This window comes from Marmota monax, unplaced genomic scaffold (genome assembly GCF_021218885.2).
Source record: "Marmota monax isolate L192 unplaced genomic scaffold, Marmota_monax_Labrador192_F-V1.1 WCK01_AAM20220418_F8-fsc00073, whole genome shotgun sequence".
In the NCBI taxonomy this organism is placed as follows: Eukaryota; Metazoa; Chordata; class Mammalia; order Rodentia; family Sciuridae; genus Marmota; species Marmota monax.
In genome coordinates this window covers 550,039-567,248 of record NW_026692846.1, presented here as the reverse complement: position 1 = coordinate 567,248, position 17,210 = coordinate 550,039, and the positions used below count along the sequence as shown (strand labels likewise).

At 53.5% G+C, this 17,210-nt stretch overlaps 2 protein-coding genes and 1 long non-coding RNA gene across 5 annotated transcripts; 1 reads left to right on the top strand and 2 right to left on the bottom strand.

Moving 5' to 3' along the window:
* The first annotated feature begins 140 nt into the window (after nucleotides 1-140).
* On the top strand, nucleotides 141-6,811 carry LOC131424345 (uncharacterized). Its single transcript, XR_009227169.1, has 3 exons — nucleotides 141-365; nucleotides 6,093-6,142; nucleotides 6,563-6,811. It is a non-coding gene; the product is annotated as an uncharacterized LOC131424345 (long non-coding RNA).
* A 5,133-nt stretch (nucleotides 6,812-11,944) lies between these two features.
* Tmem249 (transmembrane protein 249) lies at nucleotides 11,945-14,012 on the bottom strand. The gene is made up of 7 exons (XM_046448944.1): nucleotides 13,979-14,012; nucleotides 13,414-13,466; nucleotides 13,221-13,371; nucleotides 12,983-13,077; nucleotides 12,671-12,866; nucleotides 12,436-12,521; nucleotides 11,945-12,276 (listed from the first exon to the last, which is right to left on the bottom strand). The coding sequence occupies exons 1-7, from the start codon at nucleotides 14,010-14,012 to the stop codon at nucleotides 12,088-12,090; spliced, it is 804 nt and encodes a 267-aa protein (XP_046304900.1). The 3' UTR covers nucleotides 11,945-12,087.
* Nucleotides 14,013-14,063: 51 nt separating this feature from the next.
* Fbxl6 (F-box and leucine rich repeat protein 6) lies at nucleotides 14,064-17,165 on the bottom strand. 3 transcript variants are annotated; one of them, XM_046449098.2, is made up of 9 exons: nucleotides 16,641-17,165; nucleotides 16,170-16,328; nucleotides 15,980-16,043; nucleotides 15,574-15,705; nucleotides 15,392-15,499; nucleotides 15,190-15,303; nucleotides 14,891-15,122; nucleotides 14,559-14,805; nucleotides 14,064-14,291 (listed from the first exon to the last, which is right to left on the bottom strand). In XM_046449098.2, exons 1-9 carry the CDS (start codon nucleotides 17,039-17,041, stop codon nucleotides 14,141-14,143), a joined length of 1,608 nt encoding a protein of 535 aa, XP_046305054.1. In that variant the 5' UTR covers nucleotides 17,042-17,165; the 3' UTR covers nucleotides 14,064-14,140. The 3 variants fall into 3 exon arrangements, with proteins under 3 accessions (XP_046305054.1, XP_046305055.1, XP_058436780.1); XM_046449099.2 differs by having other exon boundaries at nucleotides 14,891-15,086; XM_058580797.1 differs by having other exon boundaries at nucleotides 14,891-15,146; nucleotides 15,196-15,303.
* Nucleotides 17,166-17,210: the final 45 nt, after the last annotated feature.

Below are 17,210 nucleotides of genomic sequence, written 5' to 3'. Positions count from 1 at the left end.
AAACCAAGGTCGCGGGGCGGCTCCTGGGAGCTGCCTGGGGGAGACGCGCCGGCCGCCGCGCGCAGTGACCTTGTGCGGGGCGGCGGGGGCGCGCACGGGAGCGCGCCGAAAGTGCTGAGCTCAGCGCCCGCCCCCTGCGCAGGCGACCCGCCGCTTCCCGCATGCGCTGCCTGACGCCGGGTTGGAGTGCACGGGAACGACCGAACCTGCGCAGGACGCGTGGAGACCTCCCGCCGGCTCTTTGCCAGAGGCCTGGCTCCGCGCTGGCCCGACATTCATCTTGCATGGCAGGCGTCCCCAAGAGGCGGGGACGGGCGAGACCGCCCCCTTATCGCTGAGCAGCAGCCGGCGAGGCCCGCGGCGGGGTGAGGGTCCCTTTGGCCGTGCTGCTCTATCAGGCTCACTCCCAGGGGTTCCCGGCCGAGGCGCAGCAGGAGGCGTGGGGCCAATTAGCATTTTGATTGCGGGACGGGGGGGGGGCCATCTGGAAGGAGGCCTAATTACCAGGCGGACCCTCGGGGCGCTGCTGGGCTGTGCCAGGCGGATCCTCTCACCCGGAGCTCTTTGCATCCTCCTGGACCCTGTGTCCACCCCCAACTCTCTGTCCTTCCGACTCCCTCCCTGTCCCCATCCCACTGACCCAGTCACCCCGTCGTTCTGTCCCGGTACTGTGTCCCTTCAGTCACCGCATTCTTCCCTTCCTCTACCTCACCTTCGCCCTTCCCTCATCTCTCGGTGCCATTGCTGTGGCACTACGCGCTCACCCTACTGTCTCCATCCGACATCTCGGTACCCACATCCTCTTTTTCTGTCCACATCCCTGACTCTTTGTCCATCTCCTGGCCCCTTTGGTCCCCCTCCTGATGAACGACACGGCAGAGCGTGAACGCATGTGTCCTGCGACCAGGTGTTCCCGAGGGTACCATTCTGGAGGGCCTTGATCGCACTCGGGTGGATCCCTGAGCCCCCACCCCGCCCCCGCGCCCGGGGCGCCCAGCGGGGAGAGGCAGCTGGGCCCAGGCCTCGGCCATCAGTCCTCCCAGACCTGGGTACTGAGAGCACATGCTGCCCCGCAGTAATTACTTGGGTCTTTTTGCCTCTCCTCCCTGCAAAAATCCCTTTCCCATCGTCACCTAGTCCCTCTGCATCTGGAGATTGTGGTGGTGGCACAGACCCGAGGTGCAACCAGGAGAGGTTAGAGGACAGCAGATGACACTACTTTTTAGTCTCCCCAACATAAGGATCCCCTGAGTCTCTTCCACTGGAGCTGGGGTCTTGGGAGGCTTGGTTGCCAAAGAGGAGCTAGTCAGGGACCCCAGCTGGATGGATGTGCCAGGCTCTGCCAGCACTTAGTCTCCTAGTCAGTCCCTGCAGGTCTTCCTATGGGGACCTCTTCCTGCTGTCCTGGCTATCTTGCAGCACTGCCTAGCTTCTTATCTCTTCCTGCTTCAGTGTTGCAGCATTGATTCTATGACCCTCTGTCTCTCCTGTACAGGCACACCCAGCCCCACCCAGCCCCCATAGCAGAAAGTCCAGGCTTAAGAGAGGGGTTCCACTGCTTGTTCTCAGCACCCCCATCACCAGCAAGACAAGAGACCCTGGTGTGCCCACTCTCAGATCTGTGGTCCCATTCCTCTCTGCCCCAGCTGGGCTCCATCTAGGAATCACTGAACAACCTAGCCTGGAGTGTTCACCCATCCTGCTGGGCAGAGAGGAAGTGATAGGCAGAGAATGGAAAATTGTGTTGAAATGAGGACACAGCTTCTGGGGGGGAGCATATAGTTGGGACAGAGGAGAAGGTCATTAGCAGGAAGAAGAGGTCAAGGCTGTTAGGGGCAGGAGATGCAGAATCATCCATAAGAATACCAACAACAGCAGGAACTTCACCACAGCCACCACACCACGGGGACATGCCAATACCAAGGCTGGTGCTGGGTGGTTGCTGCAGCAATGACTCCTGTCCCAGCTACAACTCTTGGGGAAGTGAAAGGACAAAGCCTGCAATCCCAGTGAAGAATAAGGAAGCTGATGCTTCACTTCCAGGCCAGGGGCCTAGGTGGGGAGAGAGCAGCCCCCAGAGAGGGTGGCCAGCTTAACAGCAGCATGAAGGGAAGGAGAGGATGGAGGGCTCTCCAGTGGGAGCCCGAGTCTTAGGAGGCCGTTTCAGGACTAGGGCTCTGCTTTAAAAAGTGTGAGGGGTGGAATGGACTTGGTCCTAGTGGGGCATGAGCTTTGGAGACCACAGTCACAGAAGAAGAGAGTTCAGGTCTCAACATAATCAGGATGTGTCCATGAAAAAGACCAGCAAGGACTCTGTTGTGGCTCAGTGTTAGAGCAATTGCCTAACACATGGGAGGCACTGGGTTGGATTCTCATCACTGCACATAAATTAACAAAACAAAGGTATTATCTGTCTGCAACTTAAAGAAAAAACAAAGAACAAATACCAAAGTAGTGGAAAACATCTGCACTAAATTTATCAGGCTGATATTCTGGTGATTTAAAAAAAAAAAAAAAAACTGGCATAAATGAACATTTTTTTAAATGAGGTGACTTTATTTTCATAGCTTTATTTTATTCATTTACTTTTTTTTATAATTTTAATATTTATTTTTTAGTTTTTTTGGCGGACACAACATCTTTGGTTTTATGTGGTGCTGGCGCTACCACTTGAGCCACATCCCCAGCCCTTCATTTACCTTTTATGTGGTGCTGAGGATGGAACCCAGGGCCTCCCATGTGCTAGGCAAGTGCTCTACCCTGAGCACAATCCCAGCCCACAAATGAACTTTAAAAAAATTTTTATTTAATATGCTATTATTTTTATTTATCTTTACGTGGTGCTGAGACTGGAACCCAGGGCCTCACCTGCACAGGCGAACGTTCTACCACTGAGCCACCACCTCAGCCCATAAATGAACATTTTAAAGAACAAAGATGCCAGGATCCCGGGCTGGGGCTGTAGATCAGTGGTAGAGCACTTGCCTCACAGGTGTGAGACCCTGGATTGGATCCTCAACAACATATAAAAATAAAATAATGGGCTGGGGTTGTGGCTCAGTGGCAGAGCGCTCACCTAGCATGTTCGAGGCACTGAGTTCAATTCTCAGCACCACACACAAATAAAAAATAAAGATCAAGGGACTGGGGTTGTGGCTCAAGAGGTAGCGTGCCTGCCTGGCATGCCTGAGGCACTGGGTTCGATCCTCAACACCACATAAAAATAAAATAAAAATTTAAAAATAAAGATGTTTTTAAAATTAAAGATCCATTGACAACTTAAAAAGAAAGAAAGGTATTGTGTCCATCACAACTAAAAAAATAAAAAGATGACAGGATCCGAAAGAAGTTAACAGGTGATTGGTACACAAGGAGTAAAAGACATTATTTAGGTCCAAAGATTAAGTGACAAAATGCAAATTTCAGGGGTTATGGCTTTACTGTAGAAACTGTCAAATGTGAACCAAATCATCTGGTGTGGTACGTAATGCCTGTCATGCCAGCAACTCAGGAGACTGAGGGCAGAGGATCACAGGTTTGAGTCCAGACAAGACAATTTATTGAGACCCTGTCTCAAAATTTAAAAAGCAGGGTTTGGGTTTGGGGATGTAATTCAGTAGAAAAGTGCCCCTGGGTTCAATCCCTGGTACCCTGCCTAAAAACACATGAAAGTGGAGATATCCAGATAATGAGGGTCTCCATACCATTTGCCAAAGACCAGCTCCAACAGCCCAATTCCCTCCACTTCTTGTCATTTAAAGGAAATCCCAGAAATCATATTGTTACCGCTGTTGACCAGTGACGAGTCCTTGCTTCCCCAAAGTTGAAGAATAACACCAGAGAAGCACGCCAGGCAAGGTCAGAGTGGAAAATTAGAAGTTCATTAAAGGACAGCAGAAAAGACTTCTCCCAGAGGAAGAAGGAGACCCAAGAGGTGGAATCTGTGGAAGTGCGGTTGTCTCTCCATTTTATAGTGATGGAATGTAGGTGGGAAGGCCCCAAGGGTTGGGACACAGGTGGGCCAACGAAGTAATCTGGGCACTTCCGAGTCAGCATCTTCAAGTTTGCTGTTCATTAACATTTCTTTGGGATGGACTTTGGCCTTGGGCTTTTTCCTGGACTTCATTAACATTCCAGGAGAGTTGCTCAACTTTTCCAGGAATTCATTCTCAACATGGCCTCCATTTAGATTTCACTCGATATTAGACCCCATTTACCTAACTACACTGACTACCTGATTTTAAATCTGGCTTCAATATCACAAAATGCCATTTTTTTTCCTCTGAATAAAGACACGGGAAACACGGAGACCTGGAAAGTCGGTATGTGGGTGGGCAGCTCAGGAGATGTGATTAGACCCTGTTCCCTTCTTGCTTCTGGCAGGGTGACCCTTCAATATCCTATATTTGAGGGGCTGGGGATGTGGCTCAAGCGGTAGCGTGCTCACCTGGCATGCGTGGGGCACTGGGTTGGATCCTCAGCACCACACAAAAATTAAAAAATAAAGATGTTGTGTCCACCGAAAACTGAAAAATAAATATTATATATAATATATCCTATATTTGAGGCTCTGACATAATGGAGGGGCCTGTTGCCAGCACCCAGAAGTTCACTGCCTGACCTGCTCAGACCCTTGGCCTTGGGCAAGGATCACTTAATTGCTAAAGATATGATTTTTTACTATAAAAGACTTTAAATGTAGGTATTCCATCAGCTTTAACATACGACATGCTCTTGACCCTATAGAGACATTAGGGCATTTCTGTTGCCCTACAGAATATTTCTTTTCTTTTTTTTTTTTTTAATATTTATTTTTTAGTTTTCGGCGGACACAACATCTTTGTTTGTATGTGGTGCTGAGGATCGAACCCGGGCCGCACGCATGCCAGGCGAGCACGCTACCGCTTGAGCCACATCCCGAGCCCCAGAATATTTCTTGGAGCATTTATTTATTTAGGTACTGGGGATTGGACCCATCCTCAGTCCTTCTTATTTTTTATTTAGAGACGGGGTCCGGCTAAGTTGCCCTGGCTGGCCTGAACTTACCATCCTCCTGCCCCAGCTCCTGAGTCCCTGGAATTACAAGTGTGGGCTGGGCCAGTTTTAAAGGAGACATCAAGGAGAGACTGGAGGAGAGTGTGAGAATGGGGAAGGAAGATGGTGGAGGATAGGGAGACTGCCTCCACAGGACTGTAGCCCTTGCCTCCACCTCCATGGGGAGGACTGACAGTGGACAGCAGGCCCTTACCTACCTGCACTCCACGGAGGCATGCATGGAAGCCTGGCCACATCACCCCAGATTCCTAATCCAGGGTGGCCTTCCCTCCCTCACCCCCACCTCCTTGGAGGTTATACACTTTCAGCATTTATTCAGCCCCATACTTGGGTCCCCCAGTTCCACCCCAAGAGACATCCACACTGACCACACACTCATGGCCACCACCTCTGGCCTCCCCTTCCACTTCCTCACTGCCCAAGGAAACCTTGACCCTGGGGACTACACCTCACCAGGGAGCTGCCCACTCAATGCTAGGTGGCCTCTTTCCTATCCTGCATTGCTGCTTTCCTTTGTAGTGGATGCCTGACCCATGTCACCCTCTAAGGAAAGACTTGGTCCCTGCTGGGAGTGAAGGGTGTAGACAAGCTGCAGCTGGATGCCCAGGAGCTGCCTCAGCTGCTGAACGCTGCAGCCCACTGCTACAGCCTTCTAGATTCGACCTGTATCCAGCAGCCTCTCCAGTGGACCTGAAAGGCCTAGCCATTTTGCACAGGAGAGTTTGAACAGATCATTCTGACTCGCGAGTGCCTGTAGGTGGCGGGACTAGCCTGTTTCCTCTCTTCCCTCCACTGGGTTATCCCAGTGGCACATCCTTCACTGAACCTGTCTCAGACACTCCTTCCCTGGGACCCACCACAGGGGCTGGTTTTAGGAAAAGGCTGGCAGTGGGGTTGAAGGCAGGACTGCTCCCCAGTCCCATTGTTGCCAGAGGTGAAGCGTGGAGAGTGCCGGTACAAGACAAGGCCTTAGTCCGTTCAGCCTGCCAGAACAAAGTACCATGAACTGAGTGTCTTGTATTTTTTTTTAATCACAGTCTGGAGGCTGAGAAGTTCAAGATCAAGGCACCTGCACATTCAATGACTGGTAAGGGCCTGCTTTCTCATAGATGGTCTCTTCTCACTATGTCCTTCCATGGTGGAAGGGACCAGGAGCTCTCTGGGGTCTCTTCTATAAAGAGAGTAATCCCGTGTGTGTGTGTGTGTGTGTGTGTGTGTGTGTGTGTGGTGCACACATGTATGCATGATACTGGGGATTGAATTCAGGGATACTTTGCTTCTGAACTATTTTGCTAGTCCTTTTTTGTGGGAGACCAACCTTGCATGAGACTGAGTCACACTCCCTGGCTGGGTGCTGAGGCGCTCAGTCACAGAAATGTGGAAGAGCTTTCCCCACCCTTCTTGGGTTCCAGGGACAGTGCCTCGTGCATGGGTGTGTCTTGCTACAGCCCCATGGGTGAAGCTATGCTCACCGTCCCTTTGTAATCTAACCCCTTGCCCTGTTTAGGGTAGAATCTTCCATGGAAGTGCCTTGTGTGTGTGTCCTTCTCTTACTGTGCCCTTGGGTGTGGCCTACCCAGGTGTCACTCAACCTGCTTGGACTTAATGAAGATAGACTCAGCCCCCTGAAACCTGACCCCTTGCCTCATTTGAATAGCTTCTCAATAAAAGGGGTCAGCACGTGCTCTTGTTCTCTCTCTTCCTGTGGACCCTTAGGGTCAGAGGAGCTGTCACAGCGACCCCGAAGAAAAAGGTATTTGTGTCTCTTGTGTGGTTATTTTGCGAAGAAGCCCAGTCAGCCCAGTTTACCTGGCGTGACCACGGAAACAGAAAACCAGCACTTTTTATCTTTTTTTGGTGGTGGTGCTGGGGTTTGAATTCAGGACGTCATGCATGCTAGGGAAGCACTCTACCACTGAGCTACATCCCCAGCTCTAGTCCTTTTTATCTTGAGATAGGGTCTCACTAAATTGCTCAGGCTAGCCTCAAACATTCAATCCTCCTGCCTCAGCCTCCCAGTTTGCTGGGATCACAGGCATGCACATCGTGCCTTACTCTAACATAGATTCCCAAAGGCTCCATCTCCTGATCCCATCACAGTGTTGGTTGTCTCAGTGCATGAATTTCAGGGGACACAGACTCCCAGGTCTGATCAATGTGCCCTTCCCCATAAGTGGCCTGGGGTCACATAGGAGGAAGGGGATGCATAAGTTGGTGCTCTGTGGGTTTTTGAAAGTATGGGAGAAACACACTAGGGACAGTAGGGTGGCTGGGTTCCATCCTCAACACCTGCCACTCAAGAGCCAGGGATGGAGCTCAGTGACACAGCATTTGCCTAGTATGCATGATCCCCTGGATCAAAAAAGAAAAAATCAAAATATGGAAAAAAAATGTTTCCTATCTAGGACTTAACAGGTTGGAAGTAAAATAGTTTTCGTTCCCAGTCTATCCAGCTTGCAAATTTTTCAGAGTAAGAAATAGCCTCTGGACAATGATCAAATCCATGGCATCACCAGCAAATTGTATTTTAGGTGTTAAGATTAAATCTAGGTGCTGGGGACGTGGCTCAAGCGGTAGCGCGCTCGCCTGGCATGCATGCCGCCCGGGTTCGATCCTCAGCACCACATACAAACAAAGATGTTGTGTCCGCCGAAAACTAAAAAAATAAATATTAAAAAAAAAAAAGAGGGGCTGGGGATGTGGCTCAAGCGGTAGCGCGCTCGCCTGGCATGTGTGTGGCCTGGGTTTGATCCTCAGCACCACATACAAATAAAGATGTTGTGTCCGCCGAAAAAACTAAAAAATAAATATTAAAAAATTCTCAAAAAATATATTAAAAAAAGATTAAATCTAGGGTGTTACTTTAAAACTTCCTGATCAGACCACTCACATGTGAGGCAGTGCTCACAGACCACATCAGCTAATCTGAGGGCTTCTGGGAGTCTCAGGGTCACTGTCCACCATACCTTGATATACACCTAAAGATTAACCAGTTATCTGATTCATCAAAATCCTGCTTTTTTTTTTTTTTATTTACACCAGGGATTGAACCCAGGGACTCTTTACCGCCGAACCATGTCTCCAGCCCTTTTTATTTTTTGAGACAGGATCTCTCTGAGTTACTTGGGTCACACTAAGTTGGTGAGTCTGGTTCTGAACTTTGGATCCTCCCACCTCAACCTCCCAAGTCTCTGGGATTACATGCATATGCCACCACACACAAGTTCTAAAAGGAATCACAGTATCTTAGACTAACCAGGACAGAGATCATTCAAACAATGATGCAGGTGCAGTGGCACACACCTGTAGTCCCAGCAGCTTGGGAGGCTGCGATTGGAGGATCACTAGTTCGAAGTCAGCCTCAGCAATGGTGAGGCACCAAGCAACTCAGTGAGACTTTGTCTATAAGTAAAACACAGTACAGGGCTGGGGATGTGGCTCAGTAATTGAGTACCCCTGAGTTCAATCCCTGGTATGCCCCCCCAAAAATGGGAGGTAAGCTTCAACCTTTCTGTAGGTAGAAAGCGGGTCAAGAATACGGACCTTGGACTGGGGCTGTAGCTCAGCCGCAGAGGGCTTGCCTAGCATGTATGAGGCACTGGGTTTGATCCTCAACACCACATCCAAAACTAAACAAATAAAATAAAGACATGCTGTCCGTGTACAATTACCAAAATAATAATAATAATAAATCTGGACTTATAGTGTGTGGAATTCTCTGGTGTTTCCACCATTTTGCTCTTCCTGTTCCAGGAGTCAGCTCCAGGTAGCACACTGCTCTTAGTCATCATGTCTCTTGTGATCTGTGACAGTTTCTCGATCTTCCCTTATTTTTCGTGGCCTTGGCAGTTTTGAGGAGTGATGCTCAACCTTGTGGAATGAAGGGGTGTTTTGCCGAACGTCCCTGTTCTCTAGGGGTAATGCTAAGGGTTTGGGGAGGAGACCACAGTGTGGAATGCTCTCTCACTGCACCACAGAAGAGGCCATAGGACATCAGTGGAGTGGGCTCTCAGTGCACCCCTGGCCAAGGTGGCCCCTGCTGGGTTTGTTCACTGGGCAGCAGCATCTTTCCTCTTCTGTACTTGCCTGGTTAGAGGCCAGCTACACCATCCAGTCCCCACTGTCCCCACAGAAGTGTGCATGGAAGACACCCCATCCATGCAGACTGTGTAGGCAAGAGCCTTGGCTGTTGGATCACAGGTCTCTGCACCTGAAGATCCTGCAGAGACCTGCGGCCCACTCCTGTGGACTTGCTGACCTGAGGCATCCACAGTCAGCTTCCTGCTGGGGCTTGTTTTCTGGTCCCACACTCTGGAAGCCAGCGCAGGAGGGTCTGCTATATGACACCATTTCGGAAGCGGCCCTGGAGAGTGGGACTTGTGTTGGATTTCATGGACCCAATGAGCTTCCAGCTGGCTTAGCCACGAGGGGGATCCCAGCCCCCAGGGGAAGTAGAACCACCCAGCTGAGCCATGCCAGCACAAGAGGTTAGGGCAGAGGACCACCCGTGCTGGTTCAAGACCCTGTGTTCAGAGTGCTTGTTGATGTGGTAAGGGAGCTGGTACCAGCCCTTTGCTCCCCCAGATTGGCTTCCATGGGCCAGAATCATAGTCACTCTCACATTGTCCTGGCTAAGCAAGCACCAGCATCTAAACAGCAGAACTCTATTGGAGAAAACGTATGACCCTACTCACAGCCCCTCATGTGATGAAGCACATCATATTGGGCATGCCATGCTGTCAGGCCATCCTGCTACACTCTCCTTGACCAGCTGCCCCCCCATTCCTCGAGAAAACTGCTTCACATCTTCTTCCCCCTCCCCACTTAAATTCTTCTAATGCATTAGGTGTGGTGGCACACACCTGTAATTTCAGTTACTCAGGATGCCGAGGCAGGAGGATCACAAGTTCAAGGTCAACCAGAGCAATGTAGCAATATAAAATAGCTGGGGGTGTAAGTCAATGGTACAGCACCCCTTGGTTCAATGCCCAGTACTACAAAAAAATAAAAGTTTTAAAAAGTACTGAGGGTGTAGCTCCCTGGTGCAGCACTTGCCTAGAAGGCACAAAGCCCTGGGTTCCATCCCGCACCAGGAAGAAAAACAATGCCTTCTAAGACCCTCTACCTTCAAAGCTATGCTCGTCTTACTAGAAAACCCCCCAATGATGACAATTTAAACTGTGGAAAGCTCTCCCTTTCACAGAGTGTCCAGTGTGAGCCCTCCAGGGTCAGCTCTATGGGCAGCCCCAGTTGTCCAGCTCCACAGATCCATCTTGTTGTTCTGCCATCCTCAGCAACATTCCACATTGTGGCTCAGCTGGCTGCTTGGGCTGCAGTCATCAGGGGGTTCCAGCTCACAAAAAGAAGCAATGGTGAGGACTGGGAAACCTTTCCTTTTAAGGACACTTTTGGAAATCACATACATTTATTGTACTGCATGGGCCAGGAATGACTTTTACAAACACCTGTATGGATCTGCGGCAGAGACTGGAAAATACAGTCTGTTCTGTGTGACCATATGACTAACTAAACACAGAGGGTGAGTACTTGACTAACTTGTGTAAGGCCCTGAGGTTGATCCCCATCACCACAAAATAAACAGTACCTCCTAGCTCAGAACTCCAATTCCCAGCCCAGCCTCCCATGGCCACTAGCCCAGGTGACACACCCTGCTGTCCCAGGGAATTGCTTGGCTTCTCAGCCCATATCCAGCCAGAAAACTCTGTGGGCTTTGCTTTTCAGCAGAATCTCTGACCTGCCTGGTCCCTTCTTTCTAATCATAATTCCTACAGTCTCTGGATCTTCCTGATCACTCTTTTCCTGGATCATAGGGCCTCTCTGCTCACAATCCCCAGTGATTTCCCACTGCAAGGACTAGCTGTGGGGGTCTCTCAACCCCAGGTTCCTTCCCCTGGCCCTCTCCCTCTTTATTTTGGAGTGCTGAGGACTGAACCCAGGGTTACCTAGGTACTAAAAATGTGCTCTACCATGGAACCACACGTCTCCACATTGTCTGGAACCCTACAAATTAAGTAGCTGGTCCTGGGTTCCAGGGACACAATGCCCAAGCCCTGAGTCAAAAACAAGCTGAACAGAGTTGGGCCCAGTGGCACTGCCTGTAATCCCAGCAGCTCAGGAGGATAGGAGGATCATGAGTTCAAAGCCAGACTCGGCAAAAGCGAGGCGCTAAGCAATTCAGCCAGACCCTGTCTCTAAATAAAATAACAAATAGGGCTGAGGATGTGGCCCAGTGGTCAAGTGCCCCTGAGTTCAATCCCTAGTACCCCCCCGCCCCCAAAAAAAAAAAAAAAAAAAAAGCAGAACAGAGAGCACATGCTCATGAAAAGCACCACTCCTCCTGGATGTATGAGCCTACCGCCTTCTCTGCTCCCAAGCAGTCCCAGCACCCAGGAGGCATCAGATGCCTGAAGCAGAAGCTGGGGTGCTCTGCTGGGCAAGGGGGTTCCAGCATGCCCAGAGAGGTCTTTCACCCTAGGGGAGGACTCTGGAGGCTATTCCCTAGGAAGTGTGCAACAATATGTCTGCACTGCAGTTCAGGGTGCACCCATACCTGAGGGCTTGTCCTCCCTGGCTCTGCCACGTCCATAGCACCTAGCCAGACTGGACCAGTCAGATTCTGGCTCCTGGATCCCACTGTAGCCAGGCAGGACCAGTTAAGTGCTGCTGGCCAAGAGGGGCGACAGTCCTAAGCCTGTCCAGTGATCATCAGCCTCCTTGAGTCTCAGCTACACGTACTCTCCTCTTCTAATCCCTGCTCTGGGGTTTGCTGCAGCCTCTGGAGAGGACAGGGTCCTGAGGCCCTGAGAAGCCTGCACTAGGGGAAGACTCTGAAGGGACTCCCCCCACCAGACAGACAAAAATAACTTGGTGGAAGCTAGAGGCAGCTCTATTCAGAGAAAGACCAGTGAGCAGACTGGCCTGAGTCCACCTAAGGGCAGGGATGGAATGAGCTACAGGCAGGATGGGAGGATGTAGGGGATGGGACCATAACTGTAGGGGGCAGGCCCAGGGTCACACCTCCAGGTCAGACTGAGAGCTGCTTGGCCTGCTGTAGACGCCTTTCTTGCGAAGAACGATGCCTGGGCTAAAGGAGGCCCCCACAGGCCAGTGACGGACCACATGTCGGTAGGAGGTAGCCAGATAGTCGAAGTAATTGATGTTGAGTTTCCTAGCGATGTAACGGCCCAGGTACTCCATTTGCTGTGGGAGTGTATAAACAGGTCGTGGTGCCAGGCCCTTAGGTGTCCCCAACCCTGCCCCCCAGCCACTCAAGCTATATTTACCCCCATCCCATGGCCCTAAACAGTGGTCTGTGTCATTATGTGCAGAGAAGGGAGCTGTGTCTAGGGCAGAACCCACCTCATAGCGCTCCGACACCTGCACCAGCACCAGCGGTTCCAGCTTATGGCCGCAAAGGACGAGCTGAAAGAAGCACCTTCCGTAGGCTAGGGAGCAGTGAGCCACTCAGCTGCGTTGAGTCTCTGAGGGCTGGGTCTCTGGGGCAGAGCAGCAGGTCCCTGCCTGCCCCCACCCACTCCCAGGTGGTTATCCTCTCCCTCACACACCCTCCCCCAGCCCACCCATCCCAGGTCACCATCAGAGCTGAGTGCCAGGCGCACGTAGACCAGATGCATGGACCCCTGGCACACGGTGCGTCCCTGGATGGAGAAGTGGTACATGCCACGCATGTGGTTCAGCACCAGGCGGCGCCGCGGCAACGATGAGATCATAAGCCACAGGCCCACGACCATGCCATAGGCAGGGAAGCCCCAGGTCTCCTGCTTTTCCACCTGCGGGTACCAGGAACCAAACCAGAGGCTGCAGGCTAGGGCTGCAGGGTGCAAGGAACAGCTTGGTCCGGCCCTCAGGGGATAAGGGTCATGGGGGTGGGATCCAGGACTCGGACCTGTCTCACAAAGCCGGAGCAGACCAGGACCAGGCAGACGAAAAAGAGCAGCAGTCCCTTCCAGAGTGTGTCCAGGTAGTACTCAAGCACGAAGACTGTAGGTGGACCGGCAGTGCGTGTGAGGACAAGGGGTGGGGAGGGTGTGGTGTGGCGGTGGTGGGTGGGCAGTGCCAGGGCTTTGTACCCGCCCGGCCCCTGCGCCCCTGCGCCGGGCTGAGGCCCCGCCCCACCCACGCACCGCCTGGCTGCTGCTGCGTGAACGGGTAAAAGCCGTTGTTCTTGAGGCGCTTGGCCAGGTGGCGCTCTGTGCACAAAAATCCCAGGGCCCAGAGATGGAAGGGACTTCCGGCAGAGGTCGTGGGCAGGCCACTGCCCCGGCCCTTGGGAACCTGTCAGGTAGAGGTGGTCATCCTGGCGGCCAGTTCACTGACATCGCCCAGTACCCGCAGTCGTGCGCATACCCGGGAGAAAAAGGCCTCCAGGGCTGCGGTCCAAGAAGGAACAGGCACTCTCTGGCAGTGCTAGGGCAGCAAGCCAGGTATCAGTACCATCTGAGCCACACGGGAATTCTAGAAGTTCTGGGGCACGTTCTAGAAGGGGCTGCTCTGTTAACCATCCCATCTCCGTGGGCGTGTACTTGGCAATCCCTGTACCGCCACTCAGTCCGCACTGAGGGGTGGACAGTTGGACATACCCAGGGACAGCTCACTCAGTGCCTTTTTTTTTTTTTTTTTTTTGTACCAGGGATTGAACTCAAGGGTGCTTAACCACTGAGCAGCATCCCCAGCCCTTTCTACTTGTTCAGACAAGGTCTAAGTTGCTGAGGCTGGTTTTAAGCTTGTAATGCCCCTCTGCTCAGCCTCCCCAGCTGCTGGGATTTCAGCATGCTTGACCCAGCTCACTCAGTGTCTTGAGGTGGGACACACAACAGTCTAAAGTGTGAACCCAGCAGTGACCAGGTGCAGCCCAGTCAGGCTCCAGAGGGCCCCCACATACCGACTCCTGCCTGCTGCAGCCTACAGTGCTCCATCAGATGTAACCCTGTTTCTCACCCAAGGGGCCACCCAAGGACCACACAGAGTTCCTAAAAATATTTTACTGTAACAAAATGTTTAAACATCCCAAACTGGGAAAGGGTACAGGCAGAGCTGGAACTGCCTAGCTGGAGGAGGAGGGGCTGGTGAGTAGCTGCTCCAGACACCACTGGACTTCCTCTAGGCCTCGGTAGGCACGCTTCAGGCCCCTGGGGAGGCAGCGGCAGGATTCCAGGTTGAGGTATAGCAGGCCAGGGCAGCTACTGATCATAGAGCTGTGGGTAGGGCAAGTCATGGGAAAGTAAGCAGCTGCCAGGAAAATGCAGGCCCAGAAGGCTGGGCTCAGCCAGGGATCCCTGTTTGCCTATGCTCTACCCCTGGCCTACTACCCACAGCTAACTAGGCTCAAACCCAGCCCCCTTAGTGTTCCCAAGGCCAAGTATCCACTCCCTCCCAGACCTCAGGGGTACTGAGCAAGGTGGCACACCAGCTCTGGGCCACAAGCAGTACTAGCTTCAAGGGCCTGGGGGATGGGTGCTAACCTGATCGTGCTTGCTGTAACCCGGGTACCCCTGAGGTTAAGGGAGCACAGGGCTGGGTGGGCGCCTCCATGGGTGCCAGAGAAGGCAGCTAAGGCTTGCTCCAGGTCCTTTTCACTGAAGCCCTGGCCACTCAAGTCCAGTTCCCGCAGGGTGTGATGCCACTTCTGAGTCAACAGGGTGCTGCCCTCCTTAGCTAGAGACAGCCGGTCAGATACACCATACAGGCCCCAGTGCAGCTGCTCCAGCTCTGAGGTGACAGGAATGGTGTTGGCCACAGGAGAAGCAAGGGTCCCCACATCCCACCTGCCCAGCCACCAAACAGGACAGCCGACCTTTACATGGCAGATCACGCAGACCAGCAGGCGTGATGCGGGCACAGCCACGAAGATCCAGCAGGCGCAAGTTGGGGGAGCCATGGAGCAGGCGACTCAGGACATCGTTGCTCACAAAGTTGCAAGTGGAGCTGGCGAGGCAGAGCTCCTCAAGGTGGGGGAAGCCTGGTCCCAGAGCTGCCCCTCGCCCAGAAGGCTTGGGCAGCCACATCAAATTCAGCAGCCGCAGTACCTGGGGACAAGGCTCAGGCTGCAGGTGGGGATAGGGTGGCAGGTGTAAGAAGCAAGTCATCAGGTACCTGCAGCTGGGGACAGCCTTTCTGAAGAACCTCAATAGGCAGCAGCAGAGGAGTGTTGTTGCGGTTGAGGCCGGTGCTTAGCTCCAGGACCTGGAGCTTGGGGCAGCAGCTGCCCTGCAGGAGTGGTAGAGTATACCTGGGTCACCAGCCTGGCACTCCCCCGTTTAGCATTTGGCTCTGCTCCTGCCCGTCACCAGCCTACCAGTAGTGCACCCAAGATGGCTGTTGTCTGGAAACTATAGGTCAGCCACAGCCTGCGCATTCGGGGTCCAGCCTCCTCCAGAAAGCTCACCACAGCTGTGGACTCCACCTGGGGACCCAACACAGAGCTACTTGTCACCTCTACCTAGGCTTCTTCGGAGTCCCTTGGGACACAGGGCTCACCATGGAGTGTTGTAGATCCAGGCTGTGGAGCTGGTGGCAGGCTTTGGCTAGCATGACGAGAGCATCCGTGGTCACACTGTGGCAGTCTGAAAGCTTGAGAAAGGTGAGCCGAGGGCAGAACTCACTGACCAGCTGTGGGAAAATAAAGACCGCCTGGGTTGGGGGTAAGGTAGGTGAATGTCCACAGGAAAGACAATGATGGCCATGCCAACCCACTCTATGACCCCTGTTATGACCTGCATTCTTCAAAGTGAGGCCTACCTGGATGCCCTACCTCCCACCACCCCCTACCAGAGATGAAAACAGGAAAAGAGATCCAAGCAGGCAGGTGGGCATGCTGTGGGGCAGCACTGGGCTACTCCCTCCAAGTACACAGCTGGTATGCAGGCCAACTTCTAGCTCTCACCTTCAAAACTGCATGCACCTGCGACTTCCAGTGGATGAGGGTCAGTTTCTGGAGCTGTGAAAAGCTGGGCAACAGCAAAGGCCCAATTGCACTAGGTTCCCATGCTGCCGTGACCAGCATCCTCCCCACCCAACACTGGTGCAGGAAGGCACAGGCAGAAAAGGGAGTAAGGACCACAGGGGATTCTTACCGATTGGGCATGAGCCACTCCAGGGAAGCAAGGAGCTTCTTCTCCGCCTTGACGCTGCCCTTGACACCGCGGCCAGCCAACGGGGGCGACAGGGTTACCTTATGCCAGAGGGCGGGCTGGGAAGCTGCCTCACGCCAGTGGCGGCACACGCGCGCAGCCCTGGGGGAACAGACTACTAAAGGCGCCCGGCGTTTCACGGGTGAAGCTGCCTACCGGGAACTGAAATAAGGACATTGCACTCTACCACTGAGCTACATCGCCAGACCCTCGCAATGGGTTTCCTAAGAGAGGCCGATATGCCCCTGCACTCGCAGTGCAGCGGCCACCCCAGCTCAAAGCCAGGCTTCTGGAGCTACACAATGAGAAATCTTGCGCTGCGGATGGGTGCCAAAACACTAGTGTACGCGCTCTCAGGTGCTTTCGCTCTCAAAATCCAACTCAGGCCTTCGCGGGGCCGGGGGTGTAGTGTACCTGCCAAGAAACGGCATGGGCCCATCGGCGGCCACTAGCAACCCGAAAATCTGCACCAGGACCTCCAAGGGAATGCGATCTCCCCAGCCCGGGTCCGGCCCCTGCTCCGGGTCGGGAGCCGCCTCAGGTCGGGGCCTGGGCCTGGGCTTGGCAGTTGCGGCGGGGCCCGAGGACTGTGGCCGCTGCGCGCGGCGGGTGATGCGCCTGTGCGCGCGGGCGCGGACAGGCCCCGGGCCGGGCAGCACGAGCAACATGCTGTCTGCCTGAAGCAGGTGGTATTCAGAGCCGCTGGGCGCCAGCCGATCCCACCACCAGTCCTCGGCCGAGCGAGCCCGCGCCCCGGTCAATCTCCGGCCGGGGGTTCTGCGCCAGGATCTGCGCCTGGCTCGCCTGGCGTCCATGGCCACCGACCGCGCGGCGGAGGAGCACAGAGGAGCGGAAAGACGGGGCTGGAGGAAGCGGGGGTCCACTGAGCCCTGCCTTCCTCTCCGGCTGGGCCCGGCGCCCGTCGCTGAACTCGGCTTCCGGGGCGGAGCTTCCGCCGCGAGCCCTGGGGGCGGGCCGGCCTAG

What these genes read in the sequence shown, in the direction of transcription:
- Tmem249 (XM_046448944.1), bottom strand. Translation starts at nt 14,012, where the DNA reads ATGGAGCACTGTAGGCTGCAGCAGGCAGGAGTCG. An exon ending in GACTGCGGGTACTGGGCGAT is followed by an intron (nt 13,372 to 13,413) that starts GTCAGTGAACTG and finishes TCTACCTGACAG; the next exon opens with GTTCCCAAGGGCCGGGGCAG. An exon ending in AGGTGTCGGAGCGCTATGAG is followed by an intron (nt 12,277 to 12,435) that starts GTGGGTTCTGCC and finishes ACACTCCCACAG; the next exon opens with CAAATGGAGTACCTGGGCCG.
- Fbxl6 (XM_058580797.1), bottom strand. Translation starts at nt 17,041, where the DNA reads ATGGACGCCAGGCGAGCCAGGCGCAGATCCTGGCGCAGAACCCCCGGC. An exon ending in GAGTGGCTCATGCCCAATCG is followed by an intron (nt 16,044 to 16,169) that starts GTAAGAATCCCC and finishes GCTGTTGCCCAG; the next exon opens with CTTTTCACAGCTCCAGAAAC. An exon ending in CCATCTTGGGTGCACTACTG is followed by an intron (nt 15,304 to 15,391) that starts GTAGGCTGGTGA and finishes CCACTCCTGCAG; the next exon opens with GGCAGCTGCTGCCCCAAGCT.